Source organism: Photinus pyralis, unplaced genomic scaffold, assembly GCF_008802855.1.
Source record: "Photinus pyralis isolate 1611_PpyrPB1 unplaced genomic scaffold, Ppyr1.3 Ppyr1.4_unclustered_Scaffold1566, whole genome shotgun sequence".
In the NCBI taxonomy this organism is placed as follows: Eukaryota; Metazoa; Arthropoda; class Insecta; order Coleoptera; family Lampyridae; genus Photinus; species Photinus pyralis.
In genome coordinates, this window is record NW_022171043.1 from 14,795 (window position 1) to 37,720 (window position 22,926).

The window sequence follows — 22,926 nt, forward strand, 5'->3', positions numbered from 1 at the left end:
TTTTATTTTTGTGGAAATGGCTAAAAATCAAGAGAAATGAATTTGTTTAGAATTGAATTTTCTATAAGATACAGTTGGTCCGGAATGCCCATTTTCAAATGTTATTGTTTTTTATGGAAAAATATAAAAAAGCAATCCCGAAGATTATCAATTGGATATTACTAGGTAAGTAAAATTCAGCCGATCTTTTTGAAAATCCGTATTTGGTTACTTCTTTTGATAACAAAACATATGACAAACCCGATCACCGTAGGTTTTATAGTTATTGCATAATTAAATAAACAAATTTACAAAACGATTCTTGGTCTTTCAAACTGGGTGACCCCCAGAGCGTTTTAAATTTTTTTACAGATGGTGGAATCCTAAGACAACAATTTCCAAAAATTGTCCTGATGATTCTTGCAAATTAATGGACTGTGGAATTTTTTTTAGTTAACTAACAAATGGCCCGAAATATAACAAGGAAGGTAACTCAATAGGCCCTTGGCGCTCTGATTAATAAAAATCATACATTTTGGTCAAGAAGAAGCATTAAAAACTAAAAAGTTCACGCTTTAAAGAATCGTTCGATGCGGCCCGATTTGCAAAATCATTTTTGTTCGTATCCAAAACAAGTCCGAAGTCAAAAGCTGATTTCTCGTGAACTGGGATTTGGACGTATTTTTTTAAATGTAGGTCTTTCCGAGAGTTTTCCATTCGCCTACTATAGATTTACATGTTTTGTGGTATTTTGGAAATTATTCCATTTATTAACTAAGTAAATTCTTCGGATTTTGAAAAAAATTGCACAGTCCGTCGATTTGCAAGAATCACCACTCACCAGTACAATTTATTGTTGAAAAAGGTGGTTTTAGGGTTCACTAACCGTAAAAAACTCGGGAAAAAAATTGAGAACGCTCTAGGAGTCGCACTCTTGGAACTGCAAAAAATACCTTATCGGGAATATTTCTGTTTTTGCACTTTTGCACAAGAGAATACCTATAAAAATGGTTTTTTAGCTTTTTTCATGGTCTGAATAGCTATTAGAACTAAAAATCTGTATAAATAACAACACTGAACGTAAACAAATTCCCTATTATGGGTCAGGTAAGCAGGTACCTAAATTCTAAGAAAGGGTGAAATACACAGGATGTGACTCATCTTGGGTGCAATATAGTCCTTTTGTTAAAAGCAAGATGGAAAATTACATGGCCTTGTAGGCAAATTTCACTAAAAACAAGATATGTGGAAATTAGGAATCGTAACTCATTTATCGCTCATAGATTCTAAACTGAAGAGCTTTGATTAGCGTAATCCCGCTCCTGCAAGATGGGTAACCGGTTTCTAACTCCATTTTGACTACAATTTTTTACCACCCCCGTGACTACCTCATTCACGGAGAAAATTGTTAGTTACAAACAACAAGTCATCAAACGAATCGGTAATTTCCCCATATTAAAATAAAATGATTAAGACTTATATGAATGTTACTTCACGGACAAGACCAAGTAATCAACATCAATAAACATAAATTAAGCAAACATTACACCAAAAACGTAAACGATTACAAACAATAGGATAACGTATTAAACATGTCATTCTGCATTGCGGTTAAACCAAGTAAATTTTAAAAACAAAGATTCAAACACACAAAAAATATAAAATGTGGCATACAAAACACAAATACGATATAAAGAAATGTAAAGATTACTATATACCTGCATTAAATAACACAAAATAACAGCAAACATTTATGGAGCGACGCGTTCACGATCACCATTCGAGACTGGACTCTAGAGAGAAGCACAAGAAAGAATGAAGATACCTTTTCTAGATGGCGTAGGCAGCTTTTCCCCACCTAGAAATTGCATGGTTGCCAACTCTCAAAAATGTATGTATCGCGTAACTTGTATATACAGAGTGGAACCTCTCACAGCATATGGAATAAACAAGAATTGTAACGTTATTATTTATTATAAACAAAGCTTTTTACGAGTATAACGTTTGCAGGTTATGTTTATTATTGACCCCTTTTGATTATGTAGTACATAATCAAAGTTTACTCCTCCTGGATCCACATTATACGTGATTCACGGACGCATTGTTACCACCTGATCGTTAAAAACCAATGAGTTATGAGACTTAGCGATTTTCATTAGTTTTTGACGATCACAATGACCAATGCCCAAGACATGAATTTGATGCATTTTTGTTAAGTATAAAATGTATTTTGTAAGATTAAAATAAATTGTCGTTAAAAGTGATTGTAATACTGAGGATCCTTCGATATTTTGTTGTATCGATTTATTGTGTTTTATTTTGCATTCCTTCCCTTGTTTATTACAAGTAGCATTAAATAGACAGCATGCAAAATTAGCGCATACTAAGGTTTTTTTTGTAAACGTCAGAAGGTTTCTTTTAGCATGATAACATTCCCTTGTTCTGTCAGATAGGTCAGTTACAAAATAATTTTTGGTGCCTGTAATACTTTCTCTAATAAAAAGTACGAAATTTCCACCAGAAAATGAATATTTATTTGGAATGCAAATTTACAATACATTGCTGCAATAATCAATTTCCAAATTAGATAATTAGTGCTAACATCAGTTTCAATTAATCATAAATATACGAAAATATAAACTACCATTCATCTACTAATTAGAAACCCTGCTGAGATTCTAATCTAGTTTGAATTATTTCCAATTGGCGTTTGGCTTCACACTGGGGGAAGTTCTGCAAGTCATAATACTGCGGAGCTATTTTCAATAACCACTCAGCTAGAAAAATGATTCTTTTATTTTGTGCAACTTTTATGGCATGAGCTTACCTTTAATATCTGTCACTGTACGTATATAATTTTTCGTGGTTAAAACAAATTCATTATAGATCACCCATTCGGGTTTATGGTCCAGACAGGTGGACGGATGGAGTTGTACCATTTGATTATCTTTAATGGTTAGATAATGGCCAGTTCTTTCCAAATGAGCTACCTGAAATAATTCAGCCGTTTGCAGTTAATGTAGTTTTAACAATATATGTAGATATTACTTGCATGAAAAATCCATTTACTAATGCTTTCCGTATGTTAATATAATAATCCTTGCTGCTGAAATCTGTAGAAGTTCTCTTAAGGTTGAAACGGTCCATGATCCTAGAGAGTTGTTGCCTTACATTGTCTGCAGACTTTAAGGATCGATAATTTATAAAATTATCATAGCACCACTGGGGATCTTCCATGTCTAAATAAAACAAATGATTATAATATGATATAAACATATGTAGAATGTTAAAAATATCACCAAAGGAACTAATTATAGAATACAGAAAGTAATCATGTGATCATGTAATTTTGTCGATTGTGAAGTGTTGTTGTTAGAAACTATAGAAATGGATCAAAATGGATCCTAAATATTAGGTACAAATACATAGACTGTAAAAGAAGATCTTTACCCAAAACTAAATTCTTTTATACATCACTTAAAAATCAATTAAACTATTTTTCATTAGTAGAAATCTGTTACCTCTTCTTTCGGGCGATGTTTTTGTTTACTAAACAGCAGTTTGTATCCACTGGGCGCCGTGGCGTTACATGTACTTCTGATTTGAAATGATTCAAAACGCACAAAAGCACAGACGCTTGGCGATTAAAAACCGCATCAACAGGCCATTTACTTGGTACAACGTGTGTGTGTATAACTTCATTTGAAAACAGGTTCATATATGTTACGGTGCTGCTCCTAGTTGACATAAACCACTGTGTGACATCGCCAATATAGAGAGGCTGCAATAACCTCACTTTGTATTCTAAATGAGTGAATAAAATACAGTTAATTTGGGCGTACCTTGGCCACATGACCATTATAGAAATCTGTATTTCTTTGTTACTGAACAGGGCAGGGAACAGGGTCAAAGAAAGAACAGACAGGAAAACCCCACAGATAGGATTCACAATTTATAAGAAAATATTTGTATGTGGAATCTTTTCATATTTAGTAGTAAATTACATTTTGGTATAACACTACTCGTGTGTACCTAATATATATCCATCAACAATTATTGTTTGCGTACTTATGTAAGAGGATGTCAAATATTAATTATAACAAGTGCTCACTAGGTCCACAAATATTATGTGTTTGCCGAGAGTGTGTATAGTCCAATAATATAGGGACAGGACCTCAAAATGACCTGGGGAAAGCTGGAAATCGCTCTAAAATCTTAAGATCTTGAAATCGAGTAATTTGTACCCCTCCAGAGGTTGAACTTTTGGTACCTCAAAATGTTCAAAATTTTTGGACTTTCTTCAGGTCTTCCAAACGCATCCCAGTGGAAACCTTACCCATAAACAAATTAAAGAGTATTACATTTTGAGTCGATCAACCCCCTCAACTTTAAAACTCGACCAATTAATACGGTAGTAATCGACGGCTGAAGGACGACAATATTTCCCATATTCGCTAAAATCTACAATTTTGTGGCCATAGAAAATAAGAAGCCATAAAGCAGACGACCACGAGGGGCGGTGACGAGGTTCTTTGAAAAATCAACCTTGTTTCTGATCTCTGTGCAGAAGAAGCTCGGTACGGCGTTTTTGAAACCTGCTTCAACTGGTTCCATGTGGAGGTGTTAAAATTAAGTATGTGACAAGAGGCATTTGACTATACTTGTCAATGTATAGAAGAGAATGACGAGTGCTAATTTACCATCCCACAGACTCTAAAAAACTTCAAAGCAGAGCAACTACGGCCACTCTGAAAGTCAGACTAGAGAAAAATCGTGGCAATGGTATCATTTTTCAGCCTGTTAAAGAAGATCTTGAGTGACAGCTAGTACAACAACTTGAAGAAGAAAGACAAAACAGAAGAGCGCCTTCGCATTAGTAAAACAGCTGCAGCGATCAACCTGGAAGACATCAGGCATTCAAGCCAATGATTTCTATCCTAAAGTGGACAATTTCTTGAGAGATCTGGAAAAGGACATTGCTGAGACGAATATTGTCACCTCAATGAAACAACAGGGTCAGAAATGCCTTAGTTGAAAACCAGTCCCCTTTATTGGTCATGCTGAGCGTTAATAGGACAGGGTTCGAACCTGGGCTGAGTTAAGGATTTCTCATCTGTAAGGTAAATACTGGTGCAGTATAGAACAACTTAAGACCTTCTGAAGGGCACCTCTAAAAAGCATATCACTCTGTAATTGTGTGAAAGCCTGTTGAGGGCCCTGAACAAGGGAGAAAATAAATAAATAAATATCATTTCATCAATTCTGACTGGGCCTGGAGCAATATTGTACAAGAAATATGGATCAAAGGACCTTCTAGAGCTGCTCTCCAATTTTGGGTTCGGTTGCTCATATAATAATGTCAAAGTGTCCGCGTCATCATGCGTTGAACAGCCAGCATACATACTGCGAGAGGCATCATTCAACCAATTTGTGTTGGACAATGCAGATACCAATATGGATACCCTTGATGGCAATAAAACCTTCTATGCCGTGGGGGGTCCTCACTAACCTTCCATTCTGCAGCAAAGTCAGAGACAACCATAACGAAACAAAACAAGTCACCCTCAGCACTAGAATGCTATACCATTGGTACCACACCAGACAGCAGGGCCTCAAGTCCATTATCACCTATGACACCAATAAGCAGAAGCCACTCACTGAAGGGCAACTTTCTCCCAGTGACATACTTTAGATTTATGGAAAATGGAAACGGTGCCTAGACATACCGGGGTCGACTTTATGGACAAAATTAGCGCTGGGAAACCATTCCAGACATCTTGTTAATTGTGCCTCGAATTTCGGAATTCCCCTCCAGGACACCCTGATGCAATTTATTCTGCCCTCCTCGATTCAGGAAGGAGAAAAACCATAAACAGGAATGTTGTTTTGTGATATACTAATGAGTATCCTACTGTGGCAATTGCGGGAGAAGATACACTGGCACTTTCTTCATGCAACTAGCAACTACCTTCTAAAACCAAGGAGAGGCCCATCCAATATTTTGTTGTCTCCAGGGCTGCTGAAACACTCCACCACCATCAAGGAGCATCTTCCCTTCCTCCACGCCATCAGTGGATGTGACACTACATCTGCATTTTTTTTTAAAGATGAAGTTTGCAACAAAAGTAACCCACAGTTGTAGGATGCTGCCCAAAACTTCAAAACTCTGATGTGTCCCAGAATGAGGTGGTCAGTGCAGGGGAAAAGTTCTTGGTTGGAGTGTACGCTCGCAGGGGGCGTTGCGCCTGTTGAAAAACAGGACTTAAATGTTCGACAATCTGCCTGAAATGTAAAGGCCAGGCGTGCTCCAACGCTCTTGTTGAGGAAGAAGCATTCCCCACTCCTCACCCCAGGAGGAGGAGGACCTCAGCAACGAATTGACGGAGGAGATGGAAGATGACCCAGAAGATGATGAGGTGGAGCACGATGAGGATCCAACCAAATCCAAGATGCTGATTATTACGGTATTCGAAAACTGTCTTTGGAATTTGGCATATAACTATGGTTAAAATTGTACAATTTGGGCGTTCTTAGAACTTGCCAATAAATTTTCTACAACTTTTACTACAAGAATGGTTTGAGATGAGAGGACCAGTACTATGGATGCTACAGACGACAGAAAGTACATTTTAGCGAATATGGGAAAAATGGGCTTATGAATTAGTCCAGTTTTAAAACTGAGAGAGTAATTCGACGCAGAATGTAATGCTCTTTAGTTTGTTCTTTGGTAAGGCTTTCGCTAGAATGCGTTGTTTGAGAGTTATTAGCGAAACCCTGAAAGTCGACTTTCGACGTAATAAGTAAATAAATAAATTATTGTCAAAAATACAAAAAAAAGATGGCGGCCATTTTTTATATTTTCCATAGTGGGATCGAATGGGACTTTTAGTATGTTAGGGAGAAAGATGTTCCCTACACACACACACATGGCGATAATCGAATATGAAGAAAGTCTGTGCGAAGATGGTCCCAAAAAATTTGACCCCTGATCAAAAGCTCGCCTGCCAACACATCTGCTTAGATTTTCTTGAGATTAGATAAAGAGCCCTGAATTAGTGATCATCACTGGGGATGAAAGCTGGATAATCCAATACAATGTTGACAGTAAGGAAGCAATGATGTTCCAGAGCGTCAAACTGCAAGCCAAGCACTATTTTAAAGTTTTGGCAACATTGCAAGAGCGAGTTCGTAAGAAATCGCTGGGGTTGTGGACGTTGCACCACAACACCTGCCCATAATGCACTGTCTGTGAAGCGTTATTTAGCCGCTAGGGGCACTTTTTCCTGTTTCTGAAGATCAAGTCTGCCTTAAAAGAAACCCAGTTTGAGTCGATGGAAAAGGTAAAGCGAAAATCGGCGGGGCTTCTAAATGCTCTTGCAAAAGAAGACTTCCAGCATTGCTTTGTGCAATGAAAAAAATGAGTGCTATAGCGTATAGCTTTTATTCCTTATCGCCTTCATGGCACTTGCTGGCGCCCTGATGTCTGCGATACGCGCTAGTAAGAGTCTAAATTGAGTGGTTCACCGCTGTGTAGGTACTACCCATCAGTAAACTGAAATAAAAACTTATTGGATAGCTACTTTCATAGCAACATAAACATCACACAAAAGAATAAACTGCAATTTAAATTTAATGTTTAATTTTAAGATAAATAAAATTTGATAAATTTGTATATAGCTTTGTCGCTGTAAAAGTAATGTTACATAAGTTTTACGTAGTGAAAATATTTCAAAAAATATTTTTTTCCGTCCGTGGGGCCGCCTTTTTATTGTTATAATAAACATTTTTGTGGCACATCAATTAAATACCAGTGTGCCACCGCACACTTTGTTGAACACGTAAACAACTGTAACTCATATGGTTTGCCACGAAATTTTGAAAGTATACTTTTGAAGGTTTCTACTTTCTAAAAATGATATGGATCATTCAACAGTGCGCCATCTGTTGAATTCCCTATAAACTTCTTGACCGATATGTGTATAATGGAAAAACGTATGAATGGTGGAAGGTAACAGTAAAGATTTGTGTTTTGAGTGACTTTTCCAATGTCAACTTATATATTTTTGAAATCAGAAAGAAAAGATCTATTCAATTTTAGAAAAAAATACAATTAAAAATTTACCACATTTGCATTGTTTATGAACTTTTCAATATTCATTTGTTTTTTACTTTACAAGTAAAAGTAAATAAATGTAGGAACGGCTTACTAATTAAAAAAAAGAAATGTGTATTAATCGGAAAAAATAGATTTGAAGTTTAAAATAGAACACCATTAAAAGGCGCGTTTTGAATCCTGACGTCACAGTTATGTTGCTAGACGTTCCCCTCATTACATTTTCTTCTCATGTATAGTTTAGCTTTTTATTTAGCGTATCTAGTTCACAAACAAGAAATGTACTTCTGCATATGTGCGCACGCAGTTTCATATAATCGATCGATTTGTCTTTATTACAAGGTGCTACTGTTACAATTTCAGCAGGATCGGTTCATAAATAAAAGTGACCTCTGCGCATGCACAGAAGGGCAAGGCCTACCGGGTTGAAAACTAAGGTGACAGCTCCAAGCGGCAAGTAAAGGCTTGTATTCATATAACGAACGAATTCAACCGAATGAATTCATTTGGCCGAATTCGTTGGTTATATGAACACAGACCTTTACTTGCCGCTTGGAGATGACACCTATTATATGTGTATGTACAACCAATCACAAGCGAACGAATATGCTTGCATTGAAGAATTTGTTAAGGATATTTCATAGTGTGTATGGCTTTCCACAGTATTTGCAATGGTTATACAGGGTGGGCCATTAGTGTGTGTGTGGAAGATTGTGGGTTTATTAACGCGCATACTTAAAATTCATTGTGGGGTAATGTTGAAGGACCCTTCAGGCTACAACCTAAAAATATTTTCAATGAAATTGCAATTGTTATACAGGATGATTTATATAATAATAATAATAATAATAATAATAATAACCTACCCACTTTACTTTCCAACTCCCACGTCCATGTTCCCTACTTTCCTACATTATACACAACACGCAGGTGGATATTTGCTTACGCGAATATCTTGAAGAGTGACGCCTTCACGTGTTCCTAGTCACCCCATATTCTCATGAAAATGGAGTTTAAACAAAGCCTCGGAAAAATGCCGCTACCTGAGGAGCGTCAGGGCACGTCTCGAGCTATCGCTGGGCGTTGCAGCATGCGAGCCGATAGTGACGAGTTGGTGAACAGGCGGCCGCTCGTCGGGATACCCGAAACCTCTACAGCCGAAAGAAGACTACGAAGAGGACAACGACCACCTGAAGAGGACCGCCATGAAGAGACCTTTGTGCCTGCTTCTCAACCGCTTGTGGATGGGACCAGCGCAAAGGATACCTCCAAAAGACGTATGAAATGGGACGAAGGGATGAATCGCTTCATTTTCGGTACGTATCTGGAGATCACGAAGATGGAAACGGACAGGACAGCATACAGAGGTAAATTTTTATTTTATTTATTTATTTCTTTTATTTTTTTTTAGGACCCTACATAACTTCACCAGACACAGACACAGACACTAATCGTTACTTGATTTTAATCCGTGCGATTAGTTAACCAGGCTAGACCTGAGTTCTCACAAGAAACACCGACCGAATATCTTTATTGTCAACCGAGCAAACAGCAAATAAATAACATTTCTTTGTTAATACATTTATGAGTGACAATAGGTGCAAGTTCAGGGACAGGCACAAGCGCCGCTCCTGGTCTTCCACTTGGACCAAAATCAGCAACGGGAAGGAAGAAAATAAAATTTACAATATAAATAGAAGAAAGAAAGAGGAAAGAAATAAAATCTACGATATAAATAGGATGGTTCACGAAACGTCCAGATTGCTAACAATTGATGCAAGATAGTGATAGTTAATGTGGCTTATTGAGATTGTAGTAGGTACTGTTTACTAGCAGATTTGAAAAGAGGTAAGGAGGCGATGTTCTTGATGTTATCTGGTAAAGAATTCCATAACTTACAAACATTATAAGAAAAAGACCTCTCAAACAGTGGTTATGTGCCTAGGAGGCATATCAAAGTTGCATTTTTTTGAATGGAACCCCCTGTATATTATTACATATCTCGATTCCTTGGTCAATTTTAGTGTGACTATGTATTACACATGATATCTAAAATGAGTAGTTTAACCGCATTTCGTCGTTTTTTCAGAAAGTAAATGTCCAGCAAAAATTGAATATTCGCTGTTATCATCAAACTTAGAAGGCCGTGACTTTGCAATGGTACTAATCATGAAATGTACTAACATACGCCGAATGACTAAAGTTACACTTCTTTTTTGTTAAAAGAAATCACTCTGTCAATTTTTAAAATTTCAATCAAAGGTAAGTAACTTGTTTTTTTTAAATGGAACTACCAAGTTTTTTTATCGCATCAAATGTAGGATTTTATTACCTTTTTAACAATATAAGCATGTCGATATTTATCTTTTACATATTTTTTGTAGTTCAACAATTTCTAATAATTCACAGTGTTCTTGGATTTTCAAAGCCTCTCAGTAATTAATAGGCCGTTAAAAATTATTTAAAAAAAATTTACTCCAAATAAAATAAAAATAAAACTTAAAAAAATCAAAATAAAAAGTTTAAATAAATATAAGAGAAAAATAATTATTCAAATAAATGTTCAAGGCCACACCTCTCAGGAAATTGTTGATTCAGCCATTCTTTAACGTTTATAGCAACATGAGGTAGGACATCATCGTGCTGAAACCACATTTGTTCTACGATGTGCACCAGAACATTTTGAGGAAGAGCAAAAAAGAGTACTCAAAAATTTAAAATACGTTATTCAAATTCCATTTTTCTAACACAACAATCAACAACAGAATTGTAAATGCTAATAAACTAAACTGACAGATGTTATTTCATTTTATTTTGTATTAATATTTTCTAATATGGCTTTCATGGTTTACTATTCAAATTGATTTATTTATAAGTTCACGCATTGGTTTAAATGCAAATTCATTATTTTATCTTTTAAAATGGGCTACGACAATCAAGAGTTTCTGTTTTGTTTTGTTGCGGGTAAATGTTTTATCATTTGAATTAGTGTTCTTAATTTTTAACAGCCTACTGATTACTGAGAGGCTTTAAATATCGCAAAAACACTGAATTATTGGAAATTGTTAAATTACAAAAAATAGGTAAGAGACACATACCGACATGCTTATATCGTTAGAAAGGTATTACAATTTTACATTTCATGCAATAAAAAAACTTCGTAGTTCCATTTAAAAAAATCAATTTCGGTGAAAATATTTTTAGGTTAAGGGTCCTTCAACATTCCCCCACAATGAATTTTAAATATGCGCGTTAATAAACCAACAATCGTCCACCCACACACTAATGGCCCACCCGTACACCCGCGAAAATAAACGAGTGCTTAAGAAATCAGTTGTTCGGAGGTGAATTTTCAACTCTTGTCAAAATTTGTTCAGAACTCCCAGAGAAGACTACAAACGAAAGTGTTAAAAAAATGTTTGATCTTGACAATTCTTCAGGATATTTGGAAAACCGAAAAAATGCCTGCTTTGGCCCCCTTGACCTCCAATTTTTTATGTAGGTACTTACCTGTACAAATAATGGTCATTAAAATTAAAAAAAAACACTGAAATAACTGTTCGTAGAAATATTGTTACTTACTCTGTTTAAATGCGTGGTAGACATTCAGAAGGGTCAGATGGTCACCATCAATATGTGCAAATCGCATCTTGGCATCATCGGCTGCTTTCTTGGCATCGTTCGGACGCACGAAACACTGTGGGACTAAATATTGGAGCAGGGCAGTTGCCCGTATCCAACCAATATAGTGGCCACACAAGGCTTTCCTACAGAGCTACCTTAGTTAGAGAAACTTAGAGCAAACAAACAAAATTCACTAACTCTTTTGAATTTGAGAATTATTAATTAGTTTGCCCTTAAGTTTATGCTTAAAGCTTAAATCAATTTCGAACTATATTTTACAATTGTCACAGTAGTTTTAAATGAAAGATTCAAAAATTGAAAGGTAGCTACTTGACAATAAAATCGTGAAAGAGTACTTAAATGAGTTAAAGTAAATACCTGACAGCATAGCGGTCACCGACAATATTTCATTGGAACAGTTGTGATTGCAGCTCGCAATAAGCATTTTAGCAAGTTGTGGATCCAAGGGGAATTCGGCCATTACAGCGCCTAAATCTGTGAGATTTCCGTCATCGTCCAAACCCGCTAAATAATTTAACAACTCCAGCGCTCTCATAAGAGTTTCGGGGGCAGGTGGGTCCATGAAGTCAAAGTGAACCAAGTCGTCGATTCCCAACTTCTTCAATTGTAGCACTACGGATCCTAAATTGGACCTTAAAATTTCTGGATATGTGTTGTCCTGCATTTCGTTCTTGTAAGCCTTCTCTGTGTAGAGACGGAAACATTTTCCAGGTCGGGTACGTCCAGCACGACCAGCTCTTTGCTGAGCAGAAGCTTTGCTGATTGGCGAAACTAAAAGTGATTCGACACGTATTCTGGGATTGTACACTTTTTGTTTGGCAAAGCCCGGGTCGATTACAAAGACAACCCCATCGATAGTAAGTGAGGTTTCGGCAATGTTTGTGGACACTACGACTTTGCGACCGATTGCTCCGTTAGCTTTCTTTGGTGGTGGATCGTCAAAAATTCTTTGTTGCAGATTAGGTGGCAGTGTGGAGTATAACGGAATGCATCTAAGTTCACCTACTTCTGGTCCGAGGTTATCGATTTCTCTCTTAATTCTTTTACAAGCTGCTTCGATCTCCTCTTGACCTGTCAGAAATAGTAAAATGTCACCGGCTATCTCCTCGCACATGTGTATCTGAATCACAGTTCGAATTGCGGCTTCTAAATAGTCTCTTTCGGGTTCAGGGGTGTAGAAAATTTCGACGGGATGAGTTCTTCCTGGCACGTTCATTAGTGGTGCGTTATCAAAGTACTGTTGAAATTTGCCAGCGTCAAGTGTGGCAGACATAATGACCAATTTTAAGTCGCTTCGCTGTTTAACCACTTCTTTTAACACTCCCATTAATATGTCCGTTGCAAGTGTACGTTCATGAGCTTCATCAAGAAGAATGCACTGATACGCCTCCAGCATAGGATCACTCATTCCCTCCCTCAGCAACATACCATCAGTCATGTATCTAGAAACAGAAGTAAAATGAGAATCCATATACACATGTTATAAACGTCAACTGCTATTCAGGAAATAAAAACTTTAGTTTAGCACGTTTAGAACTGTCTCATCAGATAATATGATTGACGGTAATAAATGTTGAAAATGTACAAACCAATAATTATTAGGTATATACAGTGTCCCCCCGGATGGACTGAACAAGAGGGAAAAAATTTTTGCTTGCCTCAAAACCACCTATTCTGAAATAAAAATCTAGATATTCCTTTTAGCAGCTGAGAAAATTACAAAAAACGCAAAATCTACAGCGGAAAGTTGCATGTTTTTGATTAAATCAGACTATCATTGTATCTTCCATGGCAACCTGATACGCTGAACATTATTTGTTTGAAACCTTTTTCTATAACTCTTACCGTTTTCGATAAAACGCCCAGGCAATCACGCACGGGGGTAGGGAATGTCCACCCAAGTTTCTTTTGCTTCCTAGACACCCAAGTAACTAACCCATAAAGACATTTCTCTATATGCACACTCGCACACAGAAGTGTTGTGAGTTGCTGGACTATAATACTTGCTTACGTTCACCAGACAAAGCGCTACATAAAGGCAAGATTTCTCGCGCGAACTGCTTTCTGATAGCACTGTCGAGGTGTAAATACCACTGTACGCCCAACTTACAGTAGAATGTACTGGTTTGAATTTGGATTCGGGCATGGATTTTTGTAAATCTATAGTGGGGTGGTAGATCAGCCTTGACTGAAACCCCACCCACTCAAAAATAAAGGTAAAATACATTTTGCATTCAGTAATGAAAAAATCGGAAAATTTACTATCGGACATCGGAGAGTTTCTTATTTATCAATTGCTTTTATGCAGCAATGAAAGTGAAAATAGGTTAGAGTAGGTACCTTGGGTCTACTATGGTAGGGATGATCAGATATGCCCCAAAGTTTAGACCCCACAAACATGCACATTTCAACTCCCTACAACCATATATAAGAGTAGTGTAAGGGGTAGTGGTACATAAGAGAGGGAGGTTAGATTTTTTTTAATAAAAAAGAGCGACGTCATAATATAAAAAATGATGAAGTCCCACTTTTTTGTTTTTGTTTTTTGTCCCGAAGGTCGCCTTGATGTGCGCGTTTGGCGTTATATTTATTTGTTCTTGCATTTTATTCCCAATTATGGCGGACTTCTGCAAGATCAAAAGCGAGGTCAAAAGGGAGCATATTCTTTTAAGGCTGGGATTGCCTGAAAAGAGAAGTACTCATAGTAAAGGACAAAGTTTTTTTCGTTAGAATGTGCTGGTACCTAATAATGAATAGCGTAACTACAGCAGTTTTCTATACAAATATTTAAATCATTATACTCTCTTTAAGTGGGCCCCAAACAACACAGAGGGAGCTTTGAACAAAAATGCAATTTGATTTGCATAACCACACAAGAAAATACAAAACACAAACGCAAGGTCGTTCACGGCTCCTTACAGACTGCTAGGTTAACAAAATTATAATTAGCTATATATATATATATAGTAAAACTCTTGATTCCTTCACTTAACGGTAAAACGCCGACATTTCAAAGAAAACACCTTTGGAAATTCAATTCTTTTTCATTGTTACAATTGAATAAAGAGGTTTTTATTCAATGTCATTACGAAGTGTGTTGTTATACTTATAACGATCCTAGTGCCTATTCAAATAACAGGTAACGAAGACTTTGTAACTAACGAAATGTTATTACAGTAGAGACGCGTTTTGACTTTTAGGACTTGGAAAAAGTTCAACCAAATTTTCGTTTTTTTTGTATTTTTTTCTGAAACGGTAGGGAAATTTCGAATTAGAACAAGCAAAAGCTTTTATGGAGAATGCATTTTTGTCAAAAAGTATAGTAAAAGTTTTTCTTCTTGTAAAGTCAATCCGGGGACATACGGTATACCGATTTTTTAAAAATTTTTTAGCCGTTTATACCTAAATATACATTTGTTCCCCATGTCTTACATTCGAGGGATGGTCTTTTGTAAATTAGTAATATACAGGCTGATTCAAATTCGAGGGCCACCATCCATGGGTATCTCGGGAACTGTAAGAGATAGGTAGGTGGTAAATTTGGCAAAGTTGTGTATTTTGATGCTTAACAAAAACAGTTTTGAAACTGAAAATTCTGACTACTTTCGGAAAAAAACGAGATTTTGAAAATCGTTTTTGTTTTTTACTGAAGTTAATAGGTAGTTGTTTAATAATAAATGACACATTATTATGGCCACTTTTTTCCCTCTACAAGATGCTACTTTTAAATTTGAAGTTTGACGTTTCGTCTCCGGTTAACTATCATCAACTTTGTTTCTTATGGAAGTACTTTTTACTTTTTGTGTCATTTGAATTTTTTTCTGATTTCAAAAATGTACACATCAATTTTTTTAATGCTTGTAAAATATCTTTTTTGCCTTTGTCTTAAGTAACGTACGTAAATAGTTTCTTGCGTTTTTACGAATTAACGTTATTTCTTATTAAAAATAGATGATGTTACCATCAAGGGTAACTTTGTCAAATGTAAACTACCTCTACCTATCTCTTACAGTTCCCGAGATCCCCATGGTGGCCTTTGAATTTGAATCACCCTGTATAGATCAATTATTACACATTACACTAAACTGACTAAACTAATACTAATATGCAATAGGTACTATCATTGAATAAAGAGCTTTATTCAATGGAACTATTGAAGTTCAAAAAATTTAATTTGCAACAAGGTATGGATTATAAATTACGGTATTTTAATCTGCAATCAGCAAAGCTAAAGAATAGGGAAGACGGTCAAACAAATCGCATTACAAATAAACACCCACACAAGGTCGCATCTTGCCAGACATCAACAACAATATACAACAGCCCTTTGTTCTAAAAATTACGTAAAATTTTGATATTTGTTGTAAAGGAATGTTACATGTTACCTATCCCCATTTCTATTATTTATTTCATAAAACGATAGGTAGAGGAGATACCTTTCGCAATGAATAGGAAAGAGAAACCAAATAAATTTCGAAGCAAGTAGTTGACAAAGTAAAAATATACCAGCATTGAATAATAATTATTCAATGATACCAGTGAACGATCTTTTTCTTGCTGTCAGCAAATTCTATTACACGCACGCTCTGTTCAACCTTGAAAGAGAATCGCTAAATGATTTAGCATAGGCAACTTACATAGCCTGCTAGTTTTTTTTTTTGCTCGTAAATTTTTGGTCTTTTATTATCCCCATTACACAGTACTAGTACTAGCCTAGTTAAAAAGTAAGAACAACTCCACCGCAAGATAAAAGCGCTTACCTATTTCATATCTTTATCGTATTTTTTACTGACTTCATAAAACTCTTGGTGGCACCCTCTGTGAGAAAGAAGCTACACTGTTGACCGCGATATTAGTCACAGCTGCGTAGTTTATTTCCATTTCTCCAGTTTACATGCCCATTTTTCAGAACTTCATTCACCACTTTTTTTATGAAAACTTTTGAGCTTCACATGAATTGCCAAAATATAGATAAGTATTCAGGCTACCGATCCCATACACTCGTATTGCTTAAAATGCTCCCTAATTTTTGCAATTAATTCCTAAACATGAACTCTTTTGACGCATGTTTTCTGGATTTTTTAAACATATATTAATGGACAAAATATCAGTTTATATTGTATGGAAACTATGCTCTGTACATCTATCTACCTAATGCATATTTTTGCGATCATATACACCCCTTGCTTATGGAATGGTGAATGAAGTTCAGAGGCAATACACGCCCCATTGAATTACATGTGCATCACCAGTTGCCTATACTCTCTAAATCCAAACCTTAATGGCAGCTATTAGTATTCATTACATAAATCAAAGAGGGCACTTTTTTGGATGTAGCAGCATAAAAAAACATAATCAAATTTAAGAAAAAGCTCAAATTAAAGAAAATGTTACTTAATTTTATAATTTTACTGGTTTCGTTATGTTTTGTATGTTCATAAAAAAATGTTCATTCTTTAATAGTACCTCACGAAAAATAGTGCTTTCCATTAAAAAAGTGAACCTCTTAGTTCTGTAGACTGCAAATAATTTTTAAGCATATAGATTTACTTATACATTCTCGAGTATCTACATTCTTAATGATTTTTAATATAATAAATTGCTTTGACGTAACTAACAAAAGAATAACGTTTTTTTTTCAACGCCAACTATTATCTGTTCACCGAACAGATGCAGTTAAGCTCCTCCTGAAAAATTCCCGGCAAATTTAAATGAATATTTTTAGTTGGCCGAATTTTCAAAACCTGTAACACACGCAACTATTTGCTTCCAAAATTATAATTGCCGTATCTGAATTGACATCCGTATCGTCAAACCTGTTATTGGGTTTTGTATTTGTCTTGCCTCAACTTGCCCTTATTTTCATTCATACGAACAAAATAATCTGTTTGAACTTAATAAACAATTTGAAACTATGCACTGGTATGTGTTGAAAGGTCAACATTCAAAACATAACATTTTATAACTTAGTCATACAATCAACCCTATGCTGTATCACTCTCGTTATTCTATACGATCAATCGTTATCGCAGATTAACGATCAAAGGTTATGATGACCACAACGACTATCGATAAACGCGATATGCTGTATCAATATTTTAACGGTATCGTAACGTTGCCCGGTATCTCGCAGTGGCTATTTCGGAAAAAAGTGTCACATTCTAGAAGACAAGGAACGCTGCGCAACGGCAGTGCGTGTAAGAGTGAAATACCACAGCGATAAAATATAAGAGGGCGTTGTGGTGCGCGCTTTATCTTTAAACAAATGCCCGCCAGATTTGGAAATGCAGACGTTTCTTTAAAATTATTTGTATTATTAATTGTACGTGTACCTATACCTAGTTGTTTTTTCACGACATGGCGAATGTCGAAGAGAATAATAAGAGGCGGAGAAAAACCACTAGGAAACAATTTGAGGACTTGTTATATTTTATTGAAAGTAATAACATAATCCTCCACGGAAAGACAAAACCGTTGGAGGCAAACAAAATCAAACATTTGTGGCAGGAGTTTGCCAGCGGAAATGGACCACCAAATACTGCCTTACAGATTCTCGAAATTTTTTTTGAAAATCAATTTCACCCAGCTGAAACGGATCGCTGTTGCCTCGTAAAATTCTTCGTTGGATGTTTTCCTCGTGTCTCAATAAAAACATAATCTACGAGTATTAAAAGACACAGAACTCACCTCCTTATTACATTTTCCAATTGCCCAAACAAAGCTACTTGCAAAAATCCTTGAAAATTATTCATTTTCTTTCTCTTTAACACCCGCTTAAACTCCAAACGAATCGCTGACAGGACCGTTACGCCCCAAACGGGTAGCATGAACCCTGTCGTTACGTTTTTCTGGTTATGGTTGCAAAATAATGATAGAGAATTACGATAGTCGTTATCCCACACTTGCTACGAGTGATACAGCATACCGATTTTTAAAAAATTATGGTAACGCCGCATAACGATATCGTTATTCTTAACGATAGTGATACAGCATAGGGCCGAATGTGACATGATTTTAAATTTCTCGGTTTTTATAATTTTGTGTCTGTGAAACGGGTCTGTTATTACATTGGCCTAAATTTATTGGGAGTGGCTTAACTGCATCTGTTGGGTGAAGAGATTATAGTGAAATTATAATATAAATTATTTTCCTTATTTTGAGTTGTTCCCTCAAATTTGATTATGTAATATCTCACTCGCGTAATATAATAAGATTTGTATGTTGCTATAAAAAAACGCCCTGTCACTATCCAGAAGTAAGCCACTGACCACAAATTTAAGCTATGCAAAAGTTTCGTTAAACAAAATCTTGTTTTGAACATATATCGTGTTCCAGACATAAAGGTATACGCAAACCTACGCGGTCGCGGTAGCGGTGGCGAACGTAAGGCCGCACACTAGGGCGTTCAATCCGCGAGATCACATGTTTTTTTACGCACACTACCAATTGATGAAATATGGCATTTGAAGTACGGGATAGATTTGTTTCTTTTTTTTAATGCCTAACAATGTACTAAAACTATAAACAAATACACTTATCTTCACCAGGTTTGTCCAGTATCATGGCCAATTCATCCCATACGTTATCTTTCTTTTTTATATTTTTATACTCCTTACATGTAACTTCGTATAAAATTGGATTTCCTCTCACTAACTCAATTAGTTGTTCTGTCATTTTCTTTCGAGACATGCAGCGCAAACTGGCGGACCAACTGTGAGTGCAGCTGTCGCTCGCCACCGCTCTAGATTGCCGCGTTTGTTCGCTGCACTGATCTCCACCGCCACCGCTTGAACGCTTCAGTATGCATTGCCTGTATAAAATGTGTGCATTCTATTGCCCGCCACCGCCACCGCGTAGGTTTGCGTAAGCCTTACTGCTCACCTGTGTTCACATGTGTATTCAACCGGCAGAAACCTTTATGGTCTAAATAGTGGCAACTTGTAAGTAAATATAGGGCATTGACTAATTTATACCCGAGCTAATACCGTCCCACAGACAGCTACTTCAAACATAATAACGTCAGTAAAATTTACTATTGATATAAGTAACAGGTGTCGCCGCGATACAATTATTCTTTTAGAAACCACTGCTAAAGTTGCCCAATGCAACAGAGAACCTAATTTTTTCAATTGTTAAAGTATTTAAATGGAATTTTGTATGTGGGCACCTCGAATAAAAGTAATTAGTAATGCTCATTAAAAAATTGGGTTTGCGTTACGGAATCTAATTTTTTTAATTTGTAGAATTTAGATGGTTGTCAGATAACATTAAGCACTTGTTAAGGTTTCCTTAATAGTCACAACGCGTGGTGAATTGTGATAAGAGCCACGACACAAATATTGTGATGTGTGCTCTTGGGTGCCGAGAGGCTTTTGACTCTAGGTAGTAGATGTACACTTTTTGGGTAATAAAAAGAACAAATGAGAATTTATATATTTTGACATGTGAGCGTTTTAAGAAACGTACTGAAAAATTTTTGTCTGTCAACCGAAGTTCGTGCCTCACAACACTACTACTACGGCCCACGTTGAAAACCATCTCTGGCTGCGGCACTACACAATTCTCTACAACTTTCTTTTTTTCAATAGTATTCAAACCAGAGACACTAAAACTGAAAGCAACTCTGCTCTGCAGATTTGAGTACATAACTTACTTGAGAATAGTTTTCGCAGACGAACAATCCTCAAATCGAATGCTGTAACCGACTTCTTGTCCAAGCGCAACGTCCATTTCCTCGGAAACACGTTGAGCTACGGACATTGCAGCTACTCTTCTTGGTTGAGTACAGCAGACACCTTTCTTTCCTACCGACCTTGCATAATCCACACACCACTGCGGTATTTGGGTTGTCTTTCCTGAACCAGTTTCTCCGACTAACACAATACACTGATTCTCATGAAGCAGTCTAGTGAAATCGGCCTTATACTCGAATACTGGCAACAATATACGTTTGCTGTAGAGGTTATGGTAACGTTGAGTAAAGGGTAATCCAGTCAAAGGATTAATCGATGAATTGACTTTTGGTAGGACATTTGTAGTTGTCAGGGACATTCCACGTTCTTCCCTATTAGGTTATTTTTTGTAATTAAAATGCAATACAAGAGAAAATGTCTTACCTTTTCTTTTTAATAAAAGGATCTATGATATCTATTCGGCGTTTAGACATGATTAACTAATTGAAAATAATTCTGCTAATTGCTTGCAATTGGTTACACATATAAGATAAACTAATATTTGATTTAATTACAATCAAATATAACCATAACGACCACGTTATTGACGAATAATAGACGGAAATTGTTCAAGTCAAAATCATACATAAATGGGCATTTGACATCTTACAACTGCTTGTTGTGCCGGCATTATTATGACAGTGGCGTGCCCCCGATGAAAAATAAGAGGGGGTTTACAAACTGTTAGACCCAGAGACTTGTTATAACTAGACCGCGCGTAACGTAGATTTTACTATAAACGCCTGTTGTCAATATAGGATAGGCAACCAACTGTTCATTGCGGGGCAGACGTACGTTCTGCAGCTTGCTTTAGCCATGTTTATTCTAAATTTTAGTAGCAAAAAGAGATAACATACAGCTGTTAACTGTTTTAATCGAATTTATTGGTATTTTATTTGAAGTAAATTGATATATAACTGTCTTACTCTAGTCCTAGTTTGATTTATATGTGTATTTTGGTGGTGAACACGTATGGGAAAATATACTCTTAAAACTAAAGTTGTAAGTAGTAAGATATGATTATTTAGCGGATTTTGATTCAATATATTCCTATCCAAAAACCCAAATGGGCTGTAACTGTTATTTATTTTTCTTAGACTGCTGATAACCATTTTGTTTACAACGCGGTGTGGTGTGGATTGAATGAAAAACCTGAACACATTTTCAGCAATTTTGGCAAATTTTTAATGCATCGCTTGATACGTGCAACAATCCTCCACGATTTTTTCTAGTTAAAAGCTTTGAATGACTCTCTGATGCGAATATCGCATCTGCACATATGGAACATGTAACAGACTTACCTATTTTTCTTGTAACAAAACCTGAAATATACTTAGTACCAGTAAGTACTTAGTTACGTCTATACCTAATAGACAAATAGGTACTGCCGTTGTCTTGCTGGTAAAGGATGTCGAATAATAGTTCTACGTTATTTTAAATGAATGGGAAAGTCGAAAACGTTCGGTATTGCATTATTGTTTAACACCTTCGTAGGTACCTTTCTAAAATCGGCTTCATTCCCCGCAAAATGCATTATGGTGGGAGTAACTTTTTCTCTTCGAATGGCTCTGATCCATTGGCCCTTTAAACTTTTATCCGTTGAAAATCAGCGTATTATTTAAAAATTTATCGACAGAGTACATGTTGATAGGCACAAGTTAACCTAAGTTTATTGGTTTATTCTACAACAGAAATTTATCTGTTCACTAATTCGAGCTAATCACGAGAATGATTAATGAACGGAACATCTAAAATATCAGCTTATTTCATTATATTGCATATCATCTCAGCGATTTTTGCCCCGCGGTGCATTGTGTGTTGCATACTGTGTCGACAACACCTTAGATACGTTAAGCGCAGTCTAGTTATAGCAAGTCTCTGGTTAGACCCCAGAGCTGTACAGTGTACATACCTTAGACCATATAGTACATGGACTGCTAATTGTAACGAAAATATGGTCAAGGACATCGCCTGGCTATGTGAGTTTCAGGGTAAACGAGTCTGTCCGAAGTTGTGCGATTAGACACGATTTGAGACTCAACCTATAAATTAACAAACGTCAATTAATTAATCGCCTAGATATGCCAAAAAAGCAAACCTATCCGTATTTGTGAACGTATAGAAGATAATCAAGAGTATTTAAAGCTTCCCGTACTACGCGGTTCCCATAAAAGCTAGTCTTTACGCGATCCGAGTGGTGTTCATACGACTTTAGTTTACCCTGACATTCACATACCCACGACTACAGTGCCCTCTATCCGTGACCACCCATTTTGTATTGAAAGCATAGGGATAATAGCAGTCCATGTATATGGTCTAAACAATAACCTAACAGATTTCGTAATTAAATTGGACGGCGGTAGTTTTAAAAATATGACAGCTGTCAATTGTATCTACTACTCATTTGAACTACTCAATAGATTGAGTCGGCGGTGTTGCCTACATTTGCAACAATAT

General features: G+C 36.3%; 1 protein-coding gene across 1 annotated transcript; it reads right to left on the minus strand.

Moving 5' to 3' along the window:
• Positions 1-2,490: 2,490 nt before the first annotated feature.
• LOC116181682 (putative pre-mRNA-splicing factor ATP-dependent RNA helicase PRP1) lies at positions 2,491-21,077 on the minus strand. Its single transcript, XM_031502092.1, has 7 exons — positions 20,854-21,077; positions 20,391-20,801; positions 12,095-13,179; positions 11,675-11,797; positions 3,028-3,218; positions 2,807-2,969; positions 2,491-2,756 (listed from the first exon to the last, which is right to left on the minus strand). Exons 1-7 carry the CDS (start codon positions 20,901-20,903, stop codon positions 2,638-2,640), a joined length of 2,142 nt encoding a protein of 713 aa, XP_031357952.1. The 5' UTR covers positions 20,904-21,077; the 3' UTR covers positions 2,491-2,637.
• Positions 21,078-22,926: the final 1,849 nt, after the last annotated feature.

Excerpts from the sequence above, each read along its gene's own strand:
- LOC116181682 (XM_031502092.1), bottom strand. The coding sequence starts at position 20,903 with ATGTCTAAACGCCGAATAGATATCATAGATCCTTTTATTAAAAAGAAA. Across the intron at positions 20,802-20,853 it reads CCTTTTATTAAAAAGAAAAG|GGAAGAACGTGGAATGTCCC; the intron begins GTAAGACATTTT and ends ATAACCTAATAG. Across the intron at positions 3,219-11,674 it reads CTACCACGCATTTAAACAGA|ACATGGAAGATCCCCAGTGG; the intron begins GTAAGTAACAAT and ends TGTTTTATTTAG.